This window comes from Culicoides brevitarsis, chromosome 1, assembly GCF_036172545.1.
Source record: "Culicoides brevitarsis isolate CSIRO-B50_1 chromosome 1, AGI_CSIRO_Cbre_v1, whole genome shotgun sequence".
NCBI lineage: Eukaryota > Metazoa > Arthropoda > Insecta > Diptera > Ceratopogonidae > Culicoides > Culicoides brevitarsis.
In genome coordinates this window covers 24,080,348-24,107,836 of record NC_087085.1, presented here as the reverse complement: position 1 = coordinate 24,107,836, position 27,489 = coordinate 24,080,348, and the positions used below count along the sequence as shown (strand labels likewise).

General features: G+C 28.8%; 7 protein-coding genes across 16 annotated transcripts; 2 read left to right on the top strand and 5 right to left on the bottom strand.

The window, feature by feature from the left end:
• The first annotated feature begins 478 nt into the window (after positions 1–478).
• On the top strand, positions 479–2,980 carry LOC134834245 (RILP-like protein homolog). 2 transcript variants are annotated; one of them, XM_063848836.1, is made up of 4 exons: positions 479–833; positions 1,082–1,759; positions 1,819–1,889; positions 1,955–2,980. In XM_063848836.1, the coding sequence occupies exons 1-4, from the start codon at positions 516–518 to the stop codon at positions 2,076–2,078; spliced, it is 1,191 nt and encodes a 396-aa protein (XP_063704906.1). In that variant the 5' UTR covers positions 479–515; the 3' UTR covers positions 2,079–2,980. The 2 variants fall into 2 exon arrangements, with proteins under 2 accessions (XP_063704906.1, XP_063704914.1); XM_063848844.1 differs by having other exon boundaries at positions 1,082–1,747; positions 1,955–2,979.
• Positions 2,981–3,082: 102 nt separating this feature from the next.
• On the bottom strand, positions 3,083–7,211 carry LOC134827470 (rabphilin-3A). Of its 6 annotated transcripts, XM_063840126.1 has the most exons (10): positions 7,081–7,170; positions 6,971–6,985; positions 6,713–6,819; positions 5,664–5,972; positions 5,022–5,105; positions 4,572–4,957; positions 4,000–4,361; positions 3,734–3,948; positions 3,432–3,579; positions 3,083–3,375 (listed from the first exon to the last, which is right to left on the bottom strand). In XM_063840126.1, exons 3-10 carry the CDS (start codon positions 6,760–6,762, stop codon positions 3,217–3,219), a joined length of 1,713 nt encoding a protein of 570 aa, XP_063696196.1. In that variant the 5' UTR covers positions 6,763–6,819; positions 6,971–6,985; positions 7,081–7,170; the 3' UTR covers positions 3,083–3,216. The 6 variants fall into 6 exon arrangements, with proteins under 6 accessions (XP_063696196.1, XP_063696194.1, XP_063696195.1 ...); XM_063840124.1 differs by having other exon boundaries at positions 6,713–6,985; positions 7,081–7,211; XM_063840125.1 differs by lacking the exon at positions 6,971–6,985 and having other exon boundaries at positions 7,081–7,185.
• A 536-nt stretch (positions 7,212–7,747) lies between these two features.
• On the top strand, positions 7,748–24,300 carry LOC134827472 (vacuole membrane protein 1). 4 transcript variants are annotated; one of them, XM_063840130.1, is made up of 7 exons: positions 7,748–8,054; positions 8,113–8,149; positions 8,766–9,116; positions 15,905–16,161; positions 21,203–21,484; positions 21,547–21,856; positions 23,025–24,300. In XM_063840130.1, exons 3-7 carry the CDS (start codon positions 8,808–8,810, stop codon positions 23,457–23,459), a joined length of 1,593 nt encoding a protein of 530 aa, XP_063696200.1. In that variant the 5' UTR covers positions 7,748–8,054; positions 8,113–8,149; positions 8,766–8,807; the 3' UTR covers positions 23,460–24,300. The 4 variants fall into 4 exon arrangements, with proteins under 4 accessions (XP_063696200.1, XP_063696203.1, XP_063696202.1 ...); XM_063840133.1 differs by lacking the exon at positions 8,766–9,116 and having other exon boundaries at positions 7,756–8,054; XM_063840132.1 differs by lacking the exons at positions 7,748–8,054; positions 8,113–8,149 and adding an exon at positions 8,167–8,277.
• Positions 9,176–11,291, bottom strand: LOC134827468 (SET and MYND domain-containing protein DDB_G0284059-like). Its single transcript, XM_063840122.1, has one exon. It carries the CDS (start codon positions 11,268–11,270, stop codon positions 9,312–9,314), a length of 1,959 nt encoding a protein of 652 aa, XP_063696192.1. The 5' UTR covers positions 11,271–11,291; the 3' UTR covers positions 9,176–9,311.
• Positions 11,892–14,170, bottom strand: LOC134827469 (SET and MYND domain-containing protein 4-like). Its single transcript, XM_063840123.1, has one exon. The coding sequence runs from the start codon at positions 13,841–13,843 to the stop codon at positions 11,903–11,905; it is 1,941 nt and encodes a 646-aa protein (XP_063696193.1). The 5' UTR covers positions 13,844–14,170; the 3' UTR covers positions 11,892–11,902.
• LOC134827473 (YEATS domain-containing protein 4) lies at positions 21,866–22,916 on the bottom strand. The gene is made up of 4 exons (XM_063840135.1): positions 22,757–22,916; positions 22,399–22,688; positions 22,142–22,329; positions 21,866–22,069 (listed from the first exon to the last, which is right to left on the bottom strand). The coding sequence occupies exons 1-4, from the start codon at positions 22,808–22,810 to the stop codon at positions 21,909–21,911; spliced, it is 693 nt and encodes a 230-aa protein (XP_063696205.1). The 5' UTR covers positions 22,811–22,916; the 3' UTR covers positions 21,866–21,908.
• A 1,911-nt stretch (positions 24,301–26,211) lies between the features above and the next one.
• Positions 26,212–27,472, bottom strand: LOC134827436 (large ribosomal subunit protein eL22-like). Its single transcript, XM_063840068.1, has 4 exons — positions 27,345–27,472; positions 26,905–27,055; positions 26,590–26,846; positions 26,212–26,524 (listed from the first exon to the last, which is right to left on the bottom strand). Exons 1-4 carry the CDS (start codon positions 27,441–27,443, stop codon positions 26,258–26,260), a joined length of 774 nt encoding a protein of 257 aa, XP_063696138.1. The 5' UTR covers positions 27,444–27,472; the 3' UTR covers positions 26,212–26,257.
• Positions 27,473–27,489: the final 17 nt, after the last annotated feature.

Sequence of the window (27,489 nt, the reverse complement as noted above, 5' to 3'; positions counted from 1 at the left end):
AATATCTCGCTTTTTTGTACTTTGTGTTAGATCCAAACACTTATGATTTATAATAATTACCTATGATGTATTATATCAAACTTACAGGAAACATTTAACCGTAAATATTTTTGTTTTTGATATAGAGGTAGAACAATCTTTTAATTCTTTTCTGGCTTCATGATGCGTTTTAATCAAGGAAAATGTTTGTTGATGTGTATTTTTCAGAGTTCAAATTCGTTTATGATGAGTTATCTTTTTGTCAGAGGAGTAGTAAAAGAATGCACAATTTACGTCCCCACATCTCATATACATTTTTACTGCATTTTGAATTTATTTTGAAAAATGTTTTCCATTGGAAAATCGTGAAAAAACGGGAAAAAACTGAAAAAACTTGTCTTACATAAATACATGTACAGAACTATTCAATTGGTTTTCAGTAGTAGTAGGGCAGATTATCACTGGCATACGTCTCAAATGTTAACATTTTTATAAAAATTAATACAAAAACAAAACAATCAGAAAATTTTTATTTAATGCCGCAGTATATTATTGAACATACGATGACTAATGAAGCAAGCTCACTAGAGACTCATTTAAACTCAATATCAGTGGTAGAGGTGTACGATTTAGCCAGTGAAATCGGTAGAGAATGTGAAAGAATCATCGAAGAATATGGAACAGCATCGGTATCAAACCTAATACCTAAAGTAATAAATGCCCTAGAAAAACTAGAAAAACTTGCATCACAAAATGAACGTGAAAATTCGTTGCTCGAAGATCTAAACAATAGAATTCAATGTTTGGAAACAGAAAAAAATGAAAAGGCCGAATATCGTAAACGTTTTGAAAAGGTACAGTTTCTTAAAACATTGACATTCTTAAATATGATTCATATTATTTACATATGTTTTACACAAATACATACAAAATTCACACTTATTTTTAATTAAGTTTAACAAAGTTTTTAACTTTCATGATGTAAAAAATAATTACTATGTCAAATCAAATAAAAGAAAAAACTTTTAAGATCATTATGAAAAATAGAGAATGTCGATTTGACTAGTATAAATAAGTACCTAAGTCTATTTACACATTTCAGGAATTAGAATCTATCGAAGAGCAATGGCGAAGTGAGTCACGTGAGCTTTTGACGCTTGTCAACCGACTACAAGATGAAAATCGACGTATGCAGAAACAAATCGCCACAACTCCAACAGGTATAATTTCAGAGAGTCCGTCGATACCATCACCCAGTCACCAAACAAATGAGGCACAAATTGTTCAATCATTAACACTCCAACTTGAAAAGCACCGTGATGAATTAAAAACAAAGGATCGTGAAATTATCGAACAAAGTACAGAACTGGATCAACTAACGGTGCAGTTGGATCGGTTAAAAAATGCAGGACGTGAGTCACGTAAACGCCAAAAAATTCTTCAAATGCAAATACGAACATTGTGTGAAGAACGTGCTGATTTTTTGGCTCAAATGCAGGATCAACATCGAGAAATTGTTACTTTAAAGCAACGACTTGGAATTGCGGAGAAAGAAAATGAAGACTTAATTTGTGGAAAAGAGGAAGACGATAAGCCTAGATTTACGACAGCAGAATTAAAAGAGGTACTGTCTGAAAGAAATGAATTAAAACACAGAATCAATGACTTGGAAGAAGAATTAGCAGCATGTAAACCTTTTTCTGATAAAAACGAATCGGTAGCATTCATTCCTAATGAAGAAGAGGAGGATGGAGATCGCCCAGTGCAAGTATGTTTACGTGTAATCTTTTCAAACAAATTTTATAAAAATACATTTTAATTTCATTTTATTTTATTAAGGGCCCCCTGCCTTGTGACCCAGATGACGCCCCTTGGAAAAAAACAGATTCTGACACTGGAATAAGGAAATTGTATAAAATATACATTTTAAATTTTGCCAACATAAAATCATATAACATATTATTTTTTCTTGTAGCTTCAGAAAACTATTTTCTGAGGGAAGCACCGTTGGTTCCGGTGAATCGTTTTCCCGACGGTCTTTTTCACAATTGTCGAAAATGGCTTTGTCCTCTGGCTCTCATGGAGATATGAACATGTAAAACATTTATCAACTTATTAATATCTCATAATCACTATGAAAGTATTTGGAGCTGGAAGCCAAGTATTTTCATAGTAAGAAAATTCATGTTAGGTACTACACTAACGGTATAAACTTAACTAAAAACCATATACTTTGTTTTAGAAAAAAACGTTAGAGTTGAATATATTAATCAAATGAACATTGAAAAACTGTTACACAAATTTAAAAAAAACTGAACACTTATATATCTAGATTGAAATGTTTAACATTTTCAAAACTTTTGAATTAATTTTAATCTACTAGTCATATATCATATATCCTTCAATAAAGAACAATATAGATTACATTAATAATAATTATTTATATAAATATTCAAATGAGAATCAATACACATACAGTTTAATTTAAAAATATCCGTATTCAATATTATATATTTTGTTAGTCAATAATGTATGTATGTATTCAATCGTTCTCGCAATCGAAAATTTGTAAACATTAAAACATTATCAAAGAAACAAGAATATCACATTTCCTCGGAAACCTTATGTTAAGATTGAGCTTCCAATGCGAATTTTAAAACTATTTTTATTTTTTTTTTGCGCAGATGTAATAAATTTAAAAGACTAAAAATTAATAATGGAAAGTTTTGATTCAATATAAATAACATTATTCTACAATAAAATTAAAAATCAATTTTATTGTAAACACAGATCGATTATATTTTAAGGGAAACATTCATAGTTTTAGCTTGTTTCATCCTTCTTTTTATTTGATTTATAATAATTAAGTATCAAAATTCCACTAATGAAATGATACACTTATCAGAAATTGTTAAAAGAGGGTCGTTCCATTTTTAAGCGTCTTTCCGAAGATCAAAAAAAGAAATGAGAAATTCCATTCTAACAAATACCAAATCTTTTTTTCCTAACGTAAGTCTATTCAAAAAACGAAATATATATACCTATATTAATGATTTATGAATAAAAGAATGATTACATTATATTAATAAATGCAAAGTGCCAACAAATTTGTTTTATTTCACTCTTTCAAAAAGATCTTTTTAAGAATTAATATTTCCAAATGTTTTTTATTGTCAATGAATTAATTCCTTTTGAACGTAAAATACTTTAAATTTCTAAACAGGATATAAATGGTTTTTAACGTTGATGGCCGATATTCTCATTGGATAAATAATGCCATGCTTCATGAAAGACATCCGGTAAACGAACACAATCTCGCCATTGCCTTAACCTTCTTCCCTTGCTATTGGATCCAATGATTAGAGAACCTAAAAAGTCATTACTTTTTCCAATATCCTGCATACAACATATTTTTAATTATATATGTTTTTTTGACCAATGTGTAATATTACCTTGTCCCAGACAGTTATATATAATGATTGTTTATCCATCTCAATTGGTCTTGTTTCAAAAAGAAACTCTTCGTTGTAAATGGGATTAAGGGTTCGCCATTTAACAGACGTTTTGTATTTTTTACGATGTGATTCCGGTTTCATTTGACTGCAAATATAAAAGATATTGTATGATTTAAGATTTGTTCGAAGTTTTTTGGAGTCAGAAGGTAGTCCTAATAAATATAGCTTCTTGTAACTATGAAACAAAGTCATAAATTGCAATATAAATATGATTACAAATTAAAAAATCATAAACCTACATTTTAACAAAAGGATCTGATAACCCATTGGTATCCATTGGAATTAAGTTCTCACACTGTTTTATTATTACAACTAAAGAACGTTTCAAAGTGTTGTAAGATAAAGAAACAAATATTCGTCCATTTGGCCAAGATTCGGAGTCGCTTGCTTGCGAGCCGTGCAAATCTTCAGGTGATAGTGAAATCGACATTCGAGATGGTATAGGATGTGTCATCTAAAATTAAATTGAGTAAAACAATTGGAAAGTGAAGTTAATCGTACTGACATTAATTGAACAAAGACTAAATTTACAAGATCCTAAGAAATCATGCCCGTATTTATCATCATCATATACAATAATAAATAAAACCGATTCCGCTAATTCGTCTGGTTCGACACCAATCAAACTAAACTTCTCATTAAACTCTGGATTGATTGTTTTATGTACCACTTTTGTTTTCATCCATTTAGTATATTTGAATTTTGAATCACTTGTAATAATATTGGCTTTACAAAATGGATCCGCAAGGCATTGGTTATCCATAGGAAGAAGATCACGTGCCCTTAATATACTACAGTCCAAACAGTGCCTTGATTCATCGTAAATAATTGAAATTTCGAGCCATCCCAACATAGGATCACGACAGACTGAAAAAATACATATATATTTTATTATGTACTAGAATATCATTTAAAATTTAAATATTTCACAAACAAAGGCGGACTGGCCTTTTGGGAACATCATCCAATAAAACAGACAGTTTCCTAAGTATCTGCAAACGTTGAAATTTTTGCAACGAAGTCAAATTTAAGCAAACTACCGTTTTTTTAGGTCCGCCTCTGTTCCGCAAGAAATACCTTGATAAACACCTCCTACACTATCATTTCCCGAAAAAGACTCGGAAATAGAAAAGTTAGAAGACACAGAGCTACGTTTTAAATTTGTAGCAGAAATTACATTACATGCACCACGATGTCGAGCAAAAGAGTCCCAATCGATGTCAAGGTTATTAGATGATTTTTGTTGCTCATTTGAGCTTGTTTGTCTAATAAAATTAGATTTCTTTTTGTTATCTTCACAAACGTTTAACGTTCCATTTTGTAAATTTGAATTCTTGTCCTTATTAGCAATAACAACTTCATCCTCATCTACCGAAACACTACATTGTGGATTTTTCATAACTTCTTCATCAATATTAGCATCTTTACAAATATTAATATTTTTACGCTGTGGAACCTCATAACTATATTATATTTTATTTATTTGATAAATTCTATAACAATTGTCTGTATGTATAAATACGATACCTTGGAATTCCTTTGTAAAACCATGCTCCTGTTTTTTTCCATAGCTCGCGAGTTTCTGAACATATTTTACATAGCCAAACGACTCTAAAAAAAAATATGAATTAAAAAATCTATATTAAAAACGCATTAGATCAAAAATTTATGAAATTGAATATGCAATAAAAGTTCTTTGTATTCTTTGTATCTTTTCAAATTACAGATTTGACAGCATATTTAAAAAAAATTCGTTGGAATATTTATTGGCGCACAATTTTTTCCGTTCTCCTCGGAGCTTGTTTCATAATTTATAGTTAATTTATTTTTCGTTTTCCTCGAATCAGGCTTGTTTCATCCTTTATAGTTTGTCTTTTTTATTTTATTTTATTTTTTTTTTTGAAAATATAAAAATTATTTTAGAAGTTGAAAACTTCAAATTTTTTTTTTTTTATTTACATTTATTTTACTATTTTTTATGTAGAATAAAGGATCTATGCTAAATATATATATTTATTATTTTTTAGTACAAATATTTAATAAAAAGACACAGTATTTAAAAAAAAAACAAAAAATAAGGAATTTTAAACTTTTTTTTTATTTTTGATTATTCGGATTTTCTTATTTTTGAGTTTCATTTAGAGCGTTTTCAAATTAAAAAGGTCTTACCTTTTAGTTAGTGATCTCGTATTGAGATCAATACAACATTTTGAACACACAGGCTTTTTACAAATATCACACAAAAATTTAGATACGCCAACAAGAAGACCAAATGTTTGTCCACACATTCTACAATTTCTCGGTCCTGTTTCTACTGCACGTGATTTGATGTTTTCCATTCTTTCTACCAACTTGCCGACTCGTTGTCTTTCAGCCATTTCCAAAGCCTCATTACGTCTAATAACATTTTTAATTGTTTCTTGTTCCTTTGAACTAAGTGGCACATCAGGACGTCCTGCGAACCAACCTATTTTGAGTCTAAAATATTCATGCAATAGAATAAATAATTTGTTTATTGCTATTTACTCTTATTAAATATATTTATGGAATCTTTGAATGAAATATTAAAGAATAAAATTTGTATTCTTTTAATAAATACTATTTTAATCAAAAAAATTAAATTGTAGCTTTCTATTTTGTTTTACCGATTTTATATTTTTTTAAATTGACGGTATGTAGTGTTTTTTTTGTTCTAACAAAGCAGAGCCTGATAAAAAAGATTGTTGATAAAAGTATTTCCATGTCAAATTTATGTTAGTGCTAAACACCAGTGAACATTATAAAAAATTAATTGAAAAAACTAACAAAATCATATCAAAAATTTTGAATGTGCCCCGTCTTCCCCTATGTAGTGTTTTTTTTTTGTTCTAACAAAGCAGAGCCTGATAAAAAAGATTGTTTACGACTTGTTTTTGCATATCAATAAAAGAAAAGCTATTTAATTATTTTAAATAATTATTTTTCATTTGACTTATTTTCGCGGATAATAAAATGCACTACTGCAATTTTTCGTTATTTAAATAAAGAAAAACGCTCAAATTCAAATATACACAAAAGTGTTTGTTCTTGAACCTTTCAAAATATTTTTATAAATACGATATTAATAAAATCATTTTTAAATATAATACACTTCTTAAAACAAAAAAAAAATACAATGAATAACATATGTTATTTCATATTTGATGGATTTCTACTAAGTTTAATTAAATGTAACTTACTTTGCTCTTAAGGCCAGCTGTCTATCGGTAGGAATTGATGCACTGTCCATGATTTTTAGCAAGTTTTTATCAATTTATTGCTTATGTGCATGAAAAACAGTTTTATTCTAATATGATTTGTAAAAACATTATTTACATTAAATATTTTCCTGTTTAATATTATGCGCATAGTTTTTTTACAATACAGTATACAAAAAGTACTCGATTTATTATTTTTTTAATTTATAAATTGATTGAATTTAATTATTTTACGCATACATTTTATTGTTTTTTCTTTGCAAAGTTAATATCGTTATTTGTTTGAAAACATGGAAAAAATGAGTGCGAGTTAATATATATTTTTCATAAATTTAATCGTAAATAAATACCTATCCATCTAAATTGTTCAACGCCTGTTGCTTTACTGCTCTTGTTTTTGCTTAACACAACAATTGTATTCTAGAGTATTTTCTTAAAATTTTCTCTCATTTTCCTCATATATATATAGGCATAAGAGTTTGATAAACACATGTTTGTATGTGTACATACATTTTAATAAAAGGTAGGGTGCGCAGTAAAAATCGTTTTAAATTTCCGGTATAGTTTCAAATACATATTAAAAACATCTTTTTAAATTTTGCATTTTTCACGAAAATCGCTGAAAATCATTAATTTTTCTTTATTTAAAAGTTATGCTTTATTATAACTTTTACGAGCCTCTCTACACAATCAAAATCAAACATCAATATTCAAAGACATGATCGTCTATTTTACTTTTATTTGTAAACAGCGTTGCCACTTGGCAACGTAATTGATAAAAATCTGGAAAAATATGCAAAACGCAAATTCTCAACTGAAATACAAATAAATACAATTTTAAAATAAGTAAAAAAATATATTTGAATATATCATTGAATATTACAAGGTTTGATACTTTTCAAAGCAAGTATGTACTTGTATTTATCTAAGACATAGTTTGTTGACGTTTACCTTACCCTAACCTCCAAACAAAAATTTTTACTAAAATTATAAATACATGTATTTATTTATAAAATACACCAATTGTACTGTAGGAAAACATCAACGTGATATGACAGAAACTCGATACAGATACCCATAACAAAATTACTAAAATTTAAATTAAGTAAAACTGTGAATTTGTTTATGTTTTCAAAGTGATTGTACCACAGTAGAAAGACAACAGTAATTAAAAGTCACAAAGTTGAACAATAAAGTGCAAAAGTGTTTAAACAAATTACACAATTAACAAGTGAATAGTGAAATCAAAATTATTGAAAAATTGGTTATCAATAATGATTGTATAAATATAGCAGTTATTTGGAAGGATAGTACGCAATTTGAAGTAAAAATTTGTTGATCTTGAAACTATTACAAAAACCTTCATCTTTTCATTTTTTTAGCTGTACATCGACTATTGATGGATACATGAAAAATCAGGTGATTTTTAAGAATTAAAAAATCATAATGTAAATAACTATTTACCTTGATATTTTGAAGTTTTTTGGGAAGAAGTTTATTTAATTTTGCTGTTCGAGTACCAAAACTAATGAATGATTATCTTGTTTGTAAGTAAATATGGAAGAAAATTACGTGTATGTAATATCAAAAATAGGGAATCTATTTAGAATTATATTGTATACACGTAAATTCAGTTTGTGTTCAATATTTTACTAAAGGGTGTCCAAAGTTCACAAATGAGTAAAATTTGCAAAAAAAAAAATGTTGGTTATCAAGTTGGTTATTAAGTTATTGTCACATGTCAGTAACAAATAAATTATTATTAAATTTCTATTTTTTTTTAAAATTTGATGTTGTTCTGTTTATTGGTCATGCGTACTCATTTTTATGATTTCTTTTTTCGCTAAGTAATATTTTGCATATGTTAAATTAGTAATAATACCTGAAATATTATTTCTAGCTTAATCATCATCACAAAATAGTATGAATATTTTTTTAGCAATAATTCGTAAAACAAAATACTCTAATAAACATAATTTAGAAATCAGTTCCTAAAAACATTTGTTTTGTTTTTTTTTATCAAATTTTTTTATAGCTAATAACACAGTGAACTTTACCATTAAAAGTTTCATAAATAATGCCTGTTCGGCGTAGTCGTCAAGGGTCTAACTCATTTGCTGCAAAAATTATAACACGAGCAAACTATACTGCCTCTAATCAACAACATAACCAATCAGCAAATTTAGACAGAATTGATTCATTTCCTAATACATCTTATGACATTGTTTATAATAATAACAATCAAATAACAGCAGAGACCATATTGACACCAAAAGAGCAACAACAAATGCAAAAAAACGCTTACTTAAAATCATTAAATAAAGATCAGCTTAAGCTTGAATGTCGTAAAAGAGGACAAAAGACATCAGGAACAAAACTAAATTTGGTACTTATAAATTTATGTATTATATGATTAATATATTTATGTAATATATTAATTTATTCGCTACGTTCTATGTTTTCTTTTTATTTTCCACAATTAAAAAAATTATTTACATGTATGTTTATTTTTTTTTTAATTTTATTTGTTTTATGTTTAATAAACAACATTAGTGATGTAAAAAAATAGTGCATCATTTTTTTACATAAAATACGCAGTAGTTGTACACTTATCACTTTTTTTAAAAGTGACTAGATTTCCATACTCTAAATAACAGCGTCTTATACCTTGTTGACAAATGTGATAATCAGAATATGGAGGAACCAAAATATCGTCAAGTCTTTGCAGTATTTCCAAGTATTTTTTCAAAGCCTCCTTAATTTTTTTTCCTTTGAATAATGTCTTAGCATTCTCAAATGATGCATCAACCTTTGTCAAAAACTTCAGACGCTCTAATATATTGTTGGATATTCCACATTTGGGACATTTTACATCTACTTGCTCAATATTCGCATCTAGTATTATAACATTATGACAATGCTTAGCTTGACAACGAAGACGAATCAGATGGTTTGTCATTTGTTTAAATAAAGGCCAATTTTCATTGCAAGGTTGGCAACGACACTCAAACTTATATTGCTGTTTTAACAAATGCTGTCGATCCTCTCGAGGATTTTGTGTAAAAATTGGACCATAATTTTCCCCAATTTCTTCACCTGCCCTTAAAGGGCGAATCGAACGGACATATACTCGATGTCCATTAAAGTATCGTACCGTAGCTGGATCGCATGAGTGATTGAAAAGTGCCAGTACTGGATATATTGCTCCTCCAATAAATTCGGTACGACCAATATCATCCTTTTCATCTTTTTGTAACTCAAAAATTTCATGTGCATTGAATTGAAGAACTTGGATATTGTGCAGAATCAAATTTCCAATATATGCCCTATGTTCTTCAGATCCATCAAGATAACCCTTTTTAACGAGACAGTTTAGTAAGAACTTTGCCATCAGTGTTCTGTGAAACATTTCTTCTGGTGTGCGGCCTTCTTCATGTGTGACTAAAGAATATGCTTTCCTATAATCTCTAGATTGTAGAGCATCTACTTCTGCGTTGCTCATTTTACGTTCAAGATCTGGCCTAATTTCAAGAAAAAAACTTAATGGATAAACTGCCATCATTCTCATTGATAGGTGGCACGTAACAGATGCTTTGGATTTCCAAAACGTTTTTAAAATTCCGCACTCGAATTGATGAAAAGTTGCATTAGATTTACACTTATCACTACAAAATATAATATCAGCGCAACGATCACATGCAACCGGAGCTATTGGTCTTACATAGCACACTTGACAATGAGTTTGAGAATACTTTTCTAAAACAACAGAACAGAACGGAGTTTCACTTAATAAAAGTGTTCCAACATCCAAATCTTTTGTGCACACAGCATAGCGTCCTGTTCTTTCAGTATAATCAAATTTATAACCTGGATTGATATAATTATCCTCAGGCATCACTTTTTTTGTTTCGTCAGTCAGTACATTATTGCCAAATATATTTGCGAGACTATTTCGCCTTAAAAATTTTAAAAGCGCTTGAGAATCATCTAGAATTCCCTGTTTTTGTTTCATTGGTATTTTATTATTTTCAAGCACTAACTGATTTGTCATGAGGTAGAACTTCAAAGCAAGCATATAATTCCCTAAATGTAAGTAACATTTTGCCTTTCGATCAACTAACTTATAAACGGTTTCACGTGGAAAATTCCTCTCTGCTCTAGATATATCATCAATCGTCAATTTATATTCTTTCATGTGATACAAACAAGCTGATCGATTTCCTAGAACCACGGACACCTCTTGTAACTTTTCTCCAGGCGTAATCAAATAACTTTGATTGTAAAGTTGCAGTGCATTGGTCCAATTCGTATTTTTAAATTCTCGGTTTCCTTCATTTTTGAAGTTTAGTGCCTTTAATAAGTCTTTTCCATACTTTATATCCATAAATCGATTGACATCATCCGTTATTTCAATTTGGTCGGCTAGGGAAAATCTTTTGACCCGATTTTTTTCTACACTAAACTCATGAAAAAGATCTTTTGGCACACGTGCATGGATACTATGACAAATTTGCTCAAATGATTCTTCTGTGCTTATCATTTTTGTAATTAATATACGAAACTGATAGATCAATTTTATAATTATAGATTTTTTCAACTAACGAACTTCGCAATGTTCCCACTTAACTACATAACCTGACGAAAAATGTGTTTATATTTCTTTTTGATTTAGTTCCTAATAAAAATTTTCTCTGAGTTTTAATGTTTTAAAGATAAAAATAGACCTGAGAGAACATATGAATATTTTCTCGCCGACACAAATACATATATATATATATATATATATGTATGCTTTCAGCTCAATATACATTATGCGGTGAAAAGTAAACCATAGTAAATTATTATTATAACAAACGAGAATTCATCATAAGGAATTTGAGAATATAAGGAAGAAAGGTTCTTAATGAATCAAGGATGCTTTCTGATTTTATGGAAACAAATTCATATAGGTTTTTTATTTTTATATTAACTTTTTGTTCGTTTTATACAATTAATGAATTGAATACAAATGTTTCAAACAAACCAACCGTACATAATAGTTTGATAACGATAAATAAATAATCTTTGAAAAATTTGTAGCTGTGACTCGTAAGAAACTAAATTTTAACGCAAAACTAAAGTCACATCGAAGAGAACACATTAACGAAATTGAATAGATTTTTTCAGTTAAAATTACATAAAGTAGTTTTTATTCGTGTTACTAGGAGTCAATTTAAAATTTATTTTATTTCCATACTCTAAATACAAGGACCGGATTCGTTTTTGACAAATGTGCCACTTACTGAAGGGAGGCTTTATGTATTCATCCATACCTTTCATAATTCGCAAATATATTTCTAGCGCATCAAGAGTGTGATTTGATTTATATAGCTGACGCGCTGTGTTTAAATTAACGTCTATGGTTTTTATAAATTTTATTATTTCCACAACAGCTGTTTCGTGTCTACATACGGGACAACGAACAGTTGTTATAAATTCGTTAGATTTTAAAGTCTCACCACATCCACTGCATTTTATCAAAATTTGAGAATCGCGCATCTCATTCAGAAGAGGCCAATTATTCAAACATGCTTCGCATCTACATTCAAATTTATACTTCTCTTTCAATTGTAATTGCCTTTCATGTTTTGGTTCCTGTGTGAAAATCGGTCCATAGTTTTCACTGATTTGTTCACCGATTGCGATATTTCTAGTTGCTCGTATTATAACTTGGTTTCCATTGAAATATCTAACAGTTGCCGGGTTACATGAGTGATTAAATTGTGCAAGAAAGGGATATATGGCTGCGGCAATACAAATTGTTTTTCCTGGATCATTGTCGTTATCTTTTTGTAGCTCGAATACTTCATGTGCATTAAAATGCAATATTAGAATATTTTTATACAAAAGAAAAACAAAATAATCATCATAATCATCATTTTTTAAATATCCTCCTGTTTTGAGACAATGCAGTTGGAACTTCGCCATTAGCATAAATTCGAATAATTTCTCTTTGCTAAACTCTTTTTCATGCATTAATAAAGAGTATATTTGTTCAAAATTTTTATCAACACAACCTTTAGCAGTCTCTGTTAACCCCTCCAAGTTATGTCCATTGTAAATTAATGTGTTAATATCTTTTGATGTAATCATTCTGATTGATAAATGTGTAGCTAAATCCGATTTACATTTCCAAATGGAGGGTAATATTCCACACTCATAATGATGAAATGTTGCCATCTCTTTGCAAGACTCTGAGCAATACACAATATCGGGGCAATGATCACAAGAAAATTGCACAAATGTACGTTTCAAGCAATATTGACAATGCGTAAAATTATGTGCCTTTGTCAAAACATAAGCATATGGTTTTTCAATCAGAAGTATGTCTCCAGCTTCAATATTATTGCAACATACTGCATGTCTTCCTTCATTTTTATTGTATTCAATTTTAACAGAGTCATTAACCTGAAGCTCTAATTTGTTTTTACTGTCTATGATAGGTTTTGCATTCGTTGGATATTCATTAACAAAATTCATGCAATTGCGTCTTAAATATTTGCAAATGCTTCTTATTTCAAACAAAAGTGTAATTCGTTGCTCGTCTGATATTTTATCATGATTACAAATCAAGAATTCACTTAATTGAAAATCCGTTAAAGCTTCGCTGTATTTTTCAAGTTCTAGATAACACTTTGCTTTGCGGTGTACGAGTTTAAACAAATTCTCTTTTTGAGATAGAGGAATAGCAGTTTCAATGTCATTTACAGCCAATTGGTATTCTTTAAGTTTAAACAAAACGGCGGACCTATTGCCAAGAGCGATTGCCAATTCAGGAGTTCTTGCGGGCATGTATACTACACTTTTATTGTAAAAATCAAGTGCTGCATTCCATCTGCTTTGCTTGAATTCTATGTTTCCTTGATTTTTAAAGTCCATCCCATACTGAAAATTTTTGTTGAACTGTTTTGTTATAAATTGTTCAATATATTTTACACCTTCTAGTTTGTGTATTATTTCAAACTGTTTTTTCCTATTCATTTGTGCCTCTTTAAATAGTTCAAAAACATCATTTGATGTTTGGCGTCGAATATGCAAACATGCATTCTCAATTGTCTCATCTAATATTGGCATTTTGATTGTTTTTGTCTTTTCAAAAAACAACAATATTTTTATAATGAAAATGTTTTATGCAAAGAAAATTTACCTCATTACACGAGCAAGTTGTAACGCAGACTAATGATTTGTGTATAGCATCTTTTTAAGAAATGTTGTTGGTAGTTTAGCAACTCATGCTCATGTACTTACTCAAATGTAAATACAAAAAAAAAATTGCACATATTCGTTAGTAAAAGTTTGACAAAATTATTTATCTCCTATTTTCCTTTCTATCTCTTTACAATACGTGTATCGTTATTACTCTTACACTAGAGTTGATTAGTTCTCTGAACAAAATCATATTCAGATCTCTCTCTAAATTTAGCTTCATTCATCTACTGTTCTGAATTCTACATGATAGTTTCAGTTTGAATCGTTGTTCTCTTTACTACCTATTGTTACAATAGATCATACTTATTATACTTATTTTTGTTTTCTATTTTTATAATTTTAGTTATAAAAATTGTGTTTGAAGAACTTTTTATGATCAAGTAAAGTCTCGCTTTGTATCCACATTATTTCTTTTAGGAGACGTTTAGTTAATTTAATACAAGTTCGTCTCAAAAATATCTCTTAATTAGAAACTCTCATTATCTATATTATGTATTATTTGAGAATTTTATTTATTTAAATGTTGTTGTTTTGATGTGGTCCATCTTGCGATGATATAACGACTCATTGGATCAGGTATGCTTATATATCAACACTGTAGTTTACACTTATATTTTGATGCACAAATGATAGGGCATTTTTCTTAAAAACACTTAGTTCATCACAGTTTGTTCCATATTGTCGCGACATTTCATTATACATTCTAACACCTTTATACCACACTGAGTTTTGTTCTTGATGAGATCTCACAGATAATGGCCTCAGTCTTTCGTTACTTCTCAATTCATATGGTTGTAATTCACCAATTCTCTCGATATTGGCTGTGAGGTAATTCGGTAAAAGATGTAGGTAACCATTTTATTTCGTATGCATTTTATGAATATATCTACTAGACAATTATCTATTGTTAAACTTTGATCATATTTAAGAAACCTATTTTTAAACAAATAGTTCATTTGATAAGAGAATATTTTGCTCTCTTCTTCTAGTATTTTGTCTGTTCAAATAGTTTTTGTCACAAGTTTTAATACCATAAGATATTTAAATGTCAAATCTTGTACAGTTTAATAGCTATGTCTCTTTAAAATACCCAATGCATTCGATATAAAAGGATGATAATCAGTGTTATCCGCATATTCGAGGACACAAGCAGACCAAATTTAATTTTGGGTACTTAAATTTTGAAGATAATATTCGTTATTATTAATAACAAAAAAGTCAGAAAAGTGAATCTGTATTTGAAATACCTAAATTCTAACAACTCTAAAACATTTTCTTTCCTTTCGTATCGCATTAACAGTTGTTATGTTTGGTTTTTGGTTTGTGAATCTGATATAGATATGTGGAAATTTGAAAGTTTATGTTAAAAAGAATGAGAATGTTTAAAGTTAATAAAAAACAAATACCAATTAAAAGTCAATCCCTTTCCGTGTTTTGTCCACAGAGGAGGACATTTCAAAATTTGGAAAAATTAATTTTTCAATAACTTTAAGTTCAGCTATTAAAATAATTCAAGCTGTAATTGATAGCCAAGGCTTCAAGCTTTTCAACAAAAAAATATTTTTAAATTTTGGTCTTTGAAATTTAAGAGAAATTTCAAAACGCGCAAAAAATCGAAAAAATTTTGGCCCCGGAAAGGGATAGTAAAACGGATAAATTTTTATAATAAAACTATGAACAATTTTGGAAGTCATGTTCTGTGATAATTTGAGGTGTCGTATAATTAAATCAGGACTAACATTTACTTATTTATTTTTGTTTTATTTTTGTAATTGGATTAGTTAAACTAATAATTTTTTTTTATATTATATATTTTGCTTAATTTTTATTCAATTTATTTTTATCATTTAAATCTAACTAAACTTTAAATTTAATATGCCCATATATATACATATCACATTTTTTATTTACCTATTTATTTTATAGCTACAAAGATTGGGATACAATATGTCGTTGAATCATCAAGAAGATAATTATAAAAAGTACAAAAACACATCAAACAATTCAAATGGAACAGTTCCTTACAGTAATAGTAACATGAATAACAACAGTAAATATCGTAAAAAAGATCGTGAACGACTACGAATAGAACGAGAAAGCCTCAAAATATGGTCACGTCCAATAGATACATTTAAGTACTTTTTACTAGAATGTATTACACTGTCGAAGATTTATGGAAAAAAGTGAGTACATATTAATAAAAATTATTTCGTTTAAAATAATCTTGAAAAAGTTAGGCACAAGGCTTACAATATTTATGTTACTCAAAGCATAAGGCAAGTGCAATTCGAATATATATTATAGATATATTATATATTATAGAAATTTTCTAACAACTTTTTTGAAATTTAAAAATTTTTGGCAAATTTCAAACGATTCGAACTCTTTGAAAAAATAAAACAAAAATTATAGATTTCAACCCATTTTTTTATAATTTTTAGTCATTTTTCTAATGTTCTAAAGGTTAAAATCCTCCTTGGAATTTCGGAAAAAGTTAGGTGGGTAGACATGTGCAACATTTTTTGAAATTGCACTTGCCAAATTTGCAATTACCTATAAAAAAACAACAAACAATTATTTTACGAACACACAACTTCAATAACAGAATTTTGTTTGTATTATTTTTTTTAATAATTTTTATGAGTTATTTTATGACGTGTCAATAAGGAAAATGATACTTTTATTTTGTTGACAATATGATAAATTTGTAGTTTTGACAGCACGAAGAATATGAGGTTTGTTCATATCTTTTGTTGTTTGACATTTTTGCCTATTGATTTTTTCACATGAACATATTGCTCGTCTCTTGAATCTCCGATTTTGTTTCAAAATGAAAGCATGACTAAATAAATTTTTTGATTTAAAAGTAGTTCCAAATATTTTTCCGCACCTACCTTATGTCTGAAGAGAAAGGTTGCACAAATGGAAGTTTTTTTGAAGCTCTATCGTCCAATGATTTCTTTGCATTCAGTAAATTACAATAATAATTGGAAAATACGTGATGGACTCGGTTATTTCCTTCATTAAATATTTTCGTTTTATCGGCAATTATGTCTTCACTTTTGTTTTTAAGGTACAAAAGATCGCTAACAGTGCAGGACTGTAAAATATTATTAATACTATATGTAAGGCGTAGAGAACAGAGTGATGTAAAAATACTCTAAGGCCCCTCCAAATGAAAATCAAAAATAAAGTCTGATGCCGAGAAAAAAATAGAGAAAGTAGTTGTCTTAATAACGACATACTATACCGCATTTCGATGTTACATACCTACGCTTTTTTATACTTCTCATTTACAATTTCATACTCCTCATTTCAACATTCCGAACACCTGTAATCATCTTTAGACTTTCCCCATTGAAATGTATATATTTCACAATTTTGTTTTCCTTCAAATTTTCATAATTCCATACCCCTCACAACCCAAGGAACTACCCACAGACCTTCAGGGTCCTCAAATAAACTAAGTATAACTAATAAAAATTTTGGGGCACGCCGGAACACTCACACTGACACACACATGGATGACAAGTCGAGTTTAATATCGCATTTTTTCTTCGGATTGCGGTAAAAAGTTTAAAATTTTATTATGATGGTTTGTTTTTTTATAGCTTCTTTTTCTACGCCTTACATCTATAAAATACGTTGTTGTTGTTGTTCAGGTACAATATGAATATTTATTCAACTCACCTCTAATCCGAATTCTTGGATATCTCGAGTGATTCTAAGTAGTCTATCATCAATGTTCGACATCATCAATGTCGAATAGGTCATAGAATTACATTTACATTTTTGGGCGAAAATTTTGAGTTCATTTTGTAGTGTATTTATTTGAAGTCTCATTCCGTTTATTTCTGATTCATGTTTCAAGTTTGCATCTTTCATGCATAAGTCATGTAAATATTGCAATTCTTCGACTTTAGTTTCAAATTTTTTTCTAATTGTACTTATATCGCTTTCATTTTTGCGTCTAATTACTTCTATTTCTCTTTCATTCAATAACTCTGCACATATTAGTGATTCACTTTTTTCTTTATCTTTAGATAACAACAGTGATTTGTTTTCTAAAAGTATGTCATTTAAATTGTCGAGGTCATTTATCAGAGAGTTTGAACGATTACAAGAGGATACTTCATGAGTTGATTGTATTCCATTAATTGTATTGTCAATTAATTGATTTTTCGAATCTACTGCCATTAGATTATTTAATTTTTCGTATTTTAAAAGTTGATTTTCTAGTTCTTTAATTTTTCGATCTTTAAATTTTGTATTATTGTGATATTGTTCATTTAAATTTTCATTTGATAACGCTATTTTATTTACTTGCAATTGTAATTTTTCATTTTTTTGACTAATCTTTTCAAACTGGGTTTTCATCATTTCATCAATCAACATTTCTTTGAACTGAGCTTGTAACTTTATTGATTCTTCAAAGTCTTCAAATTGAAATTTGGATTTACTAACAATTTTATTGATATCAGCTAGTGACACATTTTGGTGCAGAACTTTTAACGCATTTTTTTCAGTTATTTTAGGACGAAACTCGGAAAGATTTTCTGCAATGTAATCTTTGCTTGGAACACATGTATTCTTTTTTAAATCTTCTATTCTTTCGTTAAAAAGTTCATTTTCTAATCTATTTGTATCATTTTTTATGAAACAATGATCTTTGTTGATTTCACTTATCGTTCTCTCAATAGCTTCCTTTTGCTTTTGACATAAATCTAGTTCTGTTTTACAGTACTGAATTTTATTTTGAAATTCTTCGTGCAAGTTAAATCCTTCAACAGTACTCGATTCCTTGCGATTTAATGTTTTCTTATCTTTAATATCAAAAAAGTGATTTGTAGTATCTTTATTCTGGTCTAATATCGTCTCTTCTTCATTATTTTTCTCGATTTCATTTGATTCCGTACTGGTTGTTTTATCAACATGAACAGTTTCAAATTTTTTTTTTGATTGTCTTATATGATCATTACTGTAATAATACTCAATTCTCTCCCTCAAAATTTGCATATCATGTTGTACTCTGACTAACCCATGCATTCGTTTTGTCCTTCTCTTTATGTCTTTGTTTTGTTGGTCAATTTTAATCATGCATTTATGAATAATCATCTCACAGTCGTTTAATTGAATCTGTTTTATACGAAGTAATTCTTTTGACTTTTGTAATTGTGCTTTCATAATTCGGTTTTCATTGATTTTGTGAAAACATTGTTTAATTTGTTCGTAAATTCGATTATCTTTTTCAGTTCTATGTATAAGAATTTGTTGCAAAATGTTTTTGAATTCTCTCCAATATTTCATTTTACCGGTTAATTTATCAATGTGTGATTCATTTTTTTCCCTATAAATATCCAATATAAATATAATATGAATTTAGAATAACTAAGGCAGCAAAAGCTATATAAAATTCAAAAGTTTTGACAAAAATAAAATAAAATAAAAAAAGTTGAAAATTTCATCAAAAATGACCGTTTTTGGTCTCTTTAAAAAATTTTACATTTGTTTTTCAATGATTTTCTTGTTTTTTTGATAAAATTACTTTTTTTTTATATTTTTGATAAAATTACTGAAATTAGGTATTAAAAAAATGACAGCTATTTTTTATGATATTCATTTTTTCAGCGTTGGGCAAGTGCAATTTCAAAAAATGTTCCACATGTCCACCCACCTAACTTTTTCCGAAATTCCAAGGAGGATTTTAACCTTCAAAACATTAGAAAATTGACTAAAAATCACCAAAAATTGGTTGAAATCTATAATTTTTTTTATATTTTGCAATTTTTCAAAGAAATTTGCCAAAAATTTGGTTGTAAGAAAATGTCTATACCTATTTTATTTTTGTTTCGAAAATTTGTCCAAATGTTAATACAACAGATGTCATTAAAATACTATTTTAAATATTACAGCTCTTAAAAAATAGTGAAAAGATAGAAAAATCATTGATATTATTGTTTTCCATTATCCCTTATTCATTATAAATACTTCCATCTCCTTACTTTTTGAGGTCCAAAATAATGTGAAACATTTTTTGGAATTGCACTTGCCTTATCTAAAATGTTCTTCAATCAATATTAAATAAATACCTATACAAATATCAATGACATCAATGATTTTTTTTAATAATTTTATGACGGGAAAAATATAACATATAAAAATAAATAAAATAATAAATATTACAGATATAAGCGATGAGCATTCTTGAATGCACACATTGATTAATGATCATTTTTTTTTTAAATTTTAGCATTTTGATATGAAAAAAAGTATTTAAAAATTTGTATTTAATTTGCTCCCCCCCTCCCATTTTTTAAATATTTTATTTGTTTTAAACATCTTCATTGTTTTTAAAAAAGCGAATATCTACAAAATCAATATGTATTTGCTAACCTCATATTTTTTTCCAGTATTTGACACAAGATATCATGTTTTTTTGCTAGTTGGTCTGCGATTGCATTTTCGGTTATTTTAATCATGTTCTTATTGTCCATTTCATTACACATTTTTTTATCTGTTTTATCTAATATCTGCCCTGTGCATTTTCTTTGTGTTTCAACTGTATTTTTTCTTTTTACCTTATTTGAGTAAATTTTTAGAAGATTTTTATATAATTATTGGAAATTATTACTACCTTTGGGCTATCTATAATTTCGTTTTTCGACCCTTCTTCATTAACATTGATTATCTGTTTTGCATCATGAATTTTGTTTTTTCCTCTAAAAATCTCGACTTCATTTTGTATCTTTTTATTATTTTCAAATTTTTGGTAAATGCTATCAGATGTTTCTTCTAAAAATATATCTGTAGCATTTATCTCTTTACTTTTACTGTGGATATCATTGTATAGTTCTGAAACCAAAGTGATTTGCGGATCATTTTTAAAAAAATATTGGTTTTCATCTCCTGATCCATTATTCTGCACTACTTCTGTCAAATATTTCACCTTTTTAGAAATATTTATGCACCAAGCGCGTGTATCAGTACAACTCTCATAGGTTTTCATTTGGTTCTCGCTCTTATTTTTATTTGAAGAAACATAAGTTGCTGTAAAAATATTTTGCGTTGAAAAAGCCATTTCTAGTTTTAGGTTTTTCCACGGGTCAAATATGAATAAAAAATATCAATAAAAGAGAAAAACAAAAAAAAAAATTATATAGACAAAAATTTTTTTAATTTTTTTAAATTCTAAAATGTCATGGCCTTCTTATTTTCTATTTACAGATTACTGGAACACAAAAAATGTATTGCTGTATTATTTTTTTTAACAACTCTAATAACGGTGTTTTATCACATTCCCGGAAAACATCAATCATATTTTGATTCCTTTCGAGAACATGCGTTTTTTGTAACGTATTGGGTTGGACTTGGAGTCCTTTCATCTGTAGGCTTAGGAACAGGTTTGCACACATTTTTGCTTTATTTGGGTCCACATATTGCCAGTGTTACTTTGGCAGCGTATGAATGTAATTCTTTAGACTTTCCCAAGCCGCCGTATCCCGACGAGTAAGTGTATATCATCCAGAATTTAACAAAACAATGTGTACATTAATGTTAAAATTTTACAGAATAATTTGTCCCGAGGCTATAGATGCGAATTTTATACCATCTTTGTGGAATATAATGTCAAAAGTTCGATTGGAGGCATTTTTGTGGGGAGCTGGCACTGCACTTGGTGAACTTCCTCCATATTTTATGGCAAAAGCAGCAAGACTTTCTGGGTATGATCCTGAAGATGATGAAGATTTGAAGAAATTCGATGAATTACAAAAGAAACGTGCTACAGGTGAAAACCTAACAATCCTAGACAGAGGAAAACTTTTTATGGAACAAATTGTGGAACGAATTGGATTTTGGGGAATTTTAGCTTGTGCTTCGGTAAGTTAATTTACTTAAATAATTCGATAATTTTATTTTGCTTTACAATATATTATGAAGTTGTTCCTACTTGAACTTTTGCAATTTCTCCTTTAAATTTAGTGATTGTCTCCCTGGAAAGTTTTAATTTTTCCTTCAAATCAGCTATTTCATTTTTAACTTTTGTTTTGCAATCAATAATACTCTCCAATGTCCTTACTTTCTTTTCTTCAACTAAAATTATAATATGATTTAGATAATTAATAAATTTAAAAATCATCTGTAAATAGGTTATTAAACTCTCACAATCAGTATCATGTTTCCATTCGACCGACGAGATCGGCGGAACATTTGTCAAATGCTGTTGCATAAGTTGAGTTGGCTCCTGAAACACAATTTCCTCATATTGTTCCGAAACCAAAACTTTTTTTGTATCTAAGGATGATACTTCTCCATCCACAATCGGTGATTGAAATAATTTTAATATGTGATAACTGTGTAAAAAAGAATAAAATGTATAACAAAGAAGACTTAACTTTTAAGAAGACATGTAATAAGCTTACATTGTAACTGGTCTCTCGTTCGGATCGTGAAAGTATATTTTAATGACTATTTCAAATTCACCCCAGCCTGTTTCGGTCACCTCATATGGTGGTTTTGTAATGATTCGGTTGGCGTTTGCATAGCTTTCGTGCAATTTAAAGTGTACCTTCTTAACATAAACACTCATATCTTCATTCAAATATGGTTTAACATATACCGTCCATTGATGTGTGTGACCATCAGTCTCTCGTTTCTTCCCAAATGACCTAGCAATATTTCCATACACCAACGGCTTTATAATGGTTATACCCTTAAATTGAGTAAAAGTAATAAAAATGTGACCATTATTGAATAATGCCATAGACCAATTATGCAAACCTTGACTCTTCCGCCAGAATCTGGTCCAAAATCAGTGTTCGTTGGAATGCTCATTTTTAGAAGACAGCAAATAAAGTTTCTAGAATAAAAAAACCTAACTCATTGATTTACTTAATAAAGCAAGTTTGGTTTTCGTGTTTTATAAACATACTTACTAGTTTGACGTTTTAATATAAATGAATACAGGGAATGAAGACTGGGTTAAATTTATCCGTTTTTTTTTTTTGTTTCAATATTTAATGATCATGCAATTTTCTCTCTATTTCAGATTCCTAATCCATTATTTGATCTGGCTGGTATTACTTGTGGACATTTCCTCGTGCCATTCGGGACGTTTTTTGGTGCCACTCTCATCGGCAAAGCTGTGATTAAAATGCATATACAAAAAATATTTGTTATTATTGCCTTTAACGAGCCATTGATTGAACGTGCCGTCAATGTTATGGGTAAAGTTCCAATGATAGGAAAAAAGCTTCAAGAGCCTTTTAAAGCATTTTTAACAGACCAAAAGACAAAATATCATCGCCGATCTAACACTAAATTGCCAGAATCACGGTCAAAACTAGCTAAAATGTTTGAAATCTTTGTTGTTGCTATGATCGTTTATTTTGTAGCTTCAATCATAAATTCTTTCGCCCAAAACTATCATAAGCGATTGCACAAAAAAGTAGGAAATTCTCATCGAAAAACTGCAAGGGATTAATAACTCATAAAATAATTAATAAATCAATAATCAATAATTACCAATACAGTTAGGATCAGGGAGATGTTTTATAAAAGAAATATCTAGTGCAAATAATGTGTTAAAAATTAAATAAACTGATTTAAAGGTTAAATTCAATTCATATAGTTGTAAGTAACAAATGGAATTTCAGACAAATGTATGTGTATACATATTCTTTTGTAATAAATATTACTACCGCCATCAGGTATTTTAAGTACCTACCTAAGTATATTTATAAAAAAACAGGTAGTAAATATGTATTACGGATAGATTAAACAGATTAAATATGTATTTTTTTTTTAGAATTTTATTGGTTTTAAAGTGATTTTAAATTACCTAATAGAAATACCTATATATGCTTTTGTGTTTGCCCTATATTTTGATCTGTAGAAAAAAAGCGGCGTGAAATGTTGTTTAAAATGAGTGCAAACACCGTGATTGCCACAAGAGTATGACTTTCCATTTAGATTAATCAGCATTATAAATGTTTTTATCGAAAAAATCCCAAAGATTATATTTTAGATATTTTAATGCTGTACAACTAAGAAATTCTTTACATAAACACATATGTAGCAATTTCAACTGTCTGTCTCAAATAATAAAAAATAAATAAAAAAGACATTGATTTTTTTCGTTAAATTTTTTTAAAAAATTATTATTAATGTGACTTTGTGCGCAAACAATCTTGGTATATCAGGAGAAATTAGTGCTTTTGAAAATTTGAAAAAACTTTGTCATTCCCTGACACAAGTATGTATTGCATATCAAAGTTAACACATATTTTAATCTAATAGAAATGTGTTATTTGTTTATTCTTAAATTAAACATCTTATTTAAATAATAAAAATATAATAATATAAACAAAAATTGTTGTTTTATTTTTACTGATCGACTAAAAAGTTAGTAATAGTGATAATAATAATAACTTTTTATTTTAATTTCTTAATACATACATATGGATAATTTCATGTTTCCTAGATAATTTTTCTGCTTTTAATCATTGAAAGCATTGAAATTCCAGAATTTTTTCTTTTTCGTCATTTATTTAATCATGCCTAAGCTTTTAATACATATATTTTGATTCATAGTATTTATTTAGACTCTCAAAAAAAAAATTTTTTTTTTCAATTTTTTTTTTTTTTTTTGATGTTGTGCCTTAATGTGAATGTATCGTTGAGTCGCTTCCATTGTTCCTCGATTGTGCCTATATCACAAGATTAATGGATTAAGTTTGACGCTGGCATCATTGGTACGTCGAAAATTGTTTTCAGGACTTTGTTTTGAAAAGTTTTAAGCTTCTTATTATGACACGCACACGATGCAATGTTACTAAAAAGTTACTTATTGCTGAACAAATTATAGGTTATTAAATATTTAACATAGTTATTATAAAATTTTATTTGATTTTTAAGTTATTCGAAGTTATGCATGCATTATAAATAGAGTCTTCATCAGTATCATTTTCAAAAACAATTAGACGCGCATGCTAAGCATACTAAATCATGTAATTCACAATTCTGGTTTTTATTGTTCAAGACGATGCACGATTAAGCCCCATTGGAAATAGTTATTATTTAAATATCCTAAAAATAAATTTAACAAAATTTTAGTTAAATACTGTATACTGTTACTATTTTTCAATTTCTTTTTGTAGATACTTCGATAACTCTTGAGAATACACAATTACCAACCTTTTTTTCAGCAAACTATTTTGAAATTTCTTTCTTTTTTTTTCTTATCTTCTTTTTTACTTAGTTGAGTTAGTTACTTATTTATTAAATAATTGAAATAAATAGATATAAATATTAAAGTATTTTGCTAATTCATCCTGATCAAATTAAGCCGACCAGCCATTATTGATTTCCAGGGACAATCATCATCCAATCGATTATAGAGATTTCTAGTGATGTTCATGGTTTTCGATGATGTAAAGAAACTTTCTTTAAATTGTCTGTAGTATATATAAAGATTGCCGAGAATAAATGTTAATAAATTTTCATAACGAGAAGCAAAAACTAATTGTTAAGATTGGAATATGCCTCTAAAAACAAAAAAAAAACACATTTTTTAGATATAGCATGGAAAACACTAAAGATTACATGTGTATTTGTATTTTTTAGACAAAGGTCCACAGTTAATTTTGTAGAACTAAAATATATAATATATCTAATAAGATAATCTTGGTCAATGGTCACACCATCACTCGTACTTTTTCTCAGTACTTGAAAAGTTCCATAAAACCGCATAACATAACAAAGCCGTAAAATGTCGTAAAATGTTTTAGTAAATTTTTGAAAAGTTTCTTGATTTTTTAAATCAATAATTATTAATCTAATTTAATTTTTCTATTTAAGAATGATACACTCTACTAAGCAAACCTTTAAAATAGTTTAAAATAACAAATTTGCTTAGGAAAAACTACGGAAGAAACTACAGTAAAAAAACTGAAAGCAAATGTATTTCAAAACCAATAAATATATATAATTTATTGGAACACCATATGATAGTCATGTAAACCACAGATAAGATTGAAACCTGTGTTTAGTTTACACGAATTCTTCTGGACACGACGCGTATTGAACAATTGTGTAAGTTCTGGATGTAGAAAAGAAAAATATTCTCTGACTTAAACTGCTGTCCAACTACATACTTAGCTTTTTTACCGACAATTAGAAAAGAAATAATCTAAATTTATCGCTGGTGGACTTTATTATAAAATGAAAATACGGACTTCTTCACAACGCAATATATGCAGTTGGCATTTCAAGTTTATTTGTTTATTCGTTATCCTCTTCATCATCATCATTTGAAACAATTCTGAAGTAACGTAACTCATACAAGTCCTTATCGTTGGAAACGACACGGATCCAATCACGCAAACTGTTCTTCTTCAAGTAGCGCTTAGTTAGGTACTTCAAATACCGTTTGGAAAAGTGTACATCGGAGTTTACGTAAACCTTGAACTTTTGCTTTTCAAAGGTAACATTACGACCCAAATTACCTGTCTTGCCATGAACTTTAAAGTGTTCACGAAGGTATTTTTCCTAAAAATGGGCAGAAAAAAAACGTGATATAAAAAGCTATATCCCATAACTAACTATATACTTACAAAGTCCGATACATCCATAATGTTGTCTTCAGCAATGTTGGTACAATCAACGCCAAATCGAAGATGTTCCTTCTTTTTCTTTTGCACTGCTTTTCCACGCAAAACATTTTTAGCAGCGTTGCCGGCTTTTACCGCTTGGGCAACTTTAGCCTTTGGTGGCTTAGCTACCTTTCCTGCAGCGGCCTTCTTTTCAAAAGTCTTTTTAGGTGCATCCTCCTTGACTTCTTCTTTTTTTGCTGGAGCAGCTGGTTTTGGTGCTATTTTTAAGTTCAAAGTTTACGAAAAGGTCATAAATAATAATAAAGATAAATATACCTGGAGCTACTTTCTTAGCTTCAACTGGCTTAGCTTTAGCAGTTTCTTTTTTCGCTGGAACAGCTTCTTTCTTGGCAGCAGCAGGTTTTGTTGCCTTGGCTGCATCGGCCTTTGGTTTCTTGTCTCCGGCCTCAGCCTTCTTTTTTTTATCCTACAATTGCAAATATATATATGTTATAAAATTATAAAATAAAGAAAAGAAAACCTTAACATCAAATAGAATTGATAGAAAGCTCGTACACACAATGCATTCATACACTTCCACGTGTTGTGGTTTTTACAACGAAATTTCAATCCAATAATTCAACATAGATATAGCATCTTACTCAGTCTGGGCATACACAAATCAATGAACCGTGGTCAGAAAACACATTTTCAGACTTTTCAAAAAGTTTTTTGTCTTCACCATTGTAAAAAATCGAATAAAATTGCACACTTACCACGGCTGGCATTTTAACTCGTCGAGAACTTGACAGAAAAGAAAGAGCCGTGACAAATAAACAGGGAGCTACACGATGCGGAAAATGACAGGTCCACATCCTGTTTGGAGCCACCAAAGCGGATGTGCGGTAAGAATTGGAACTA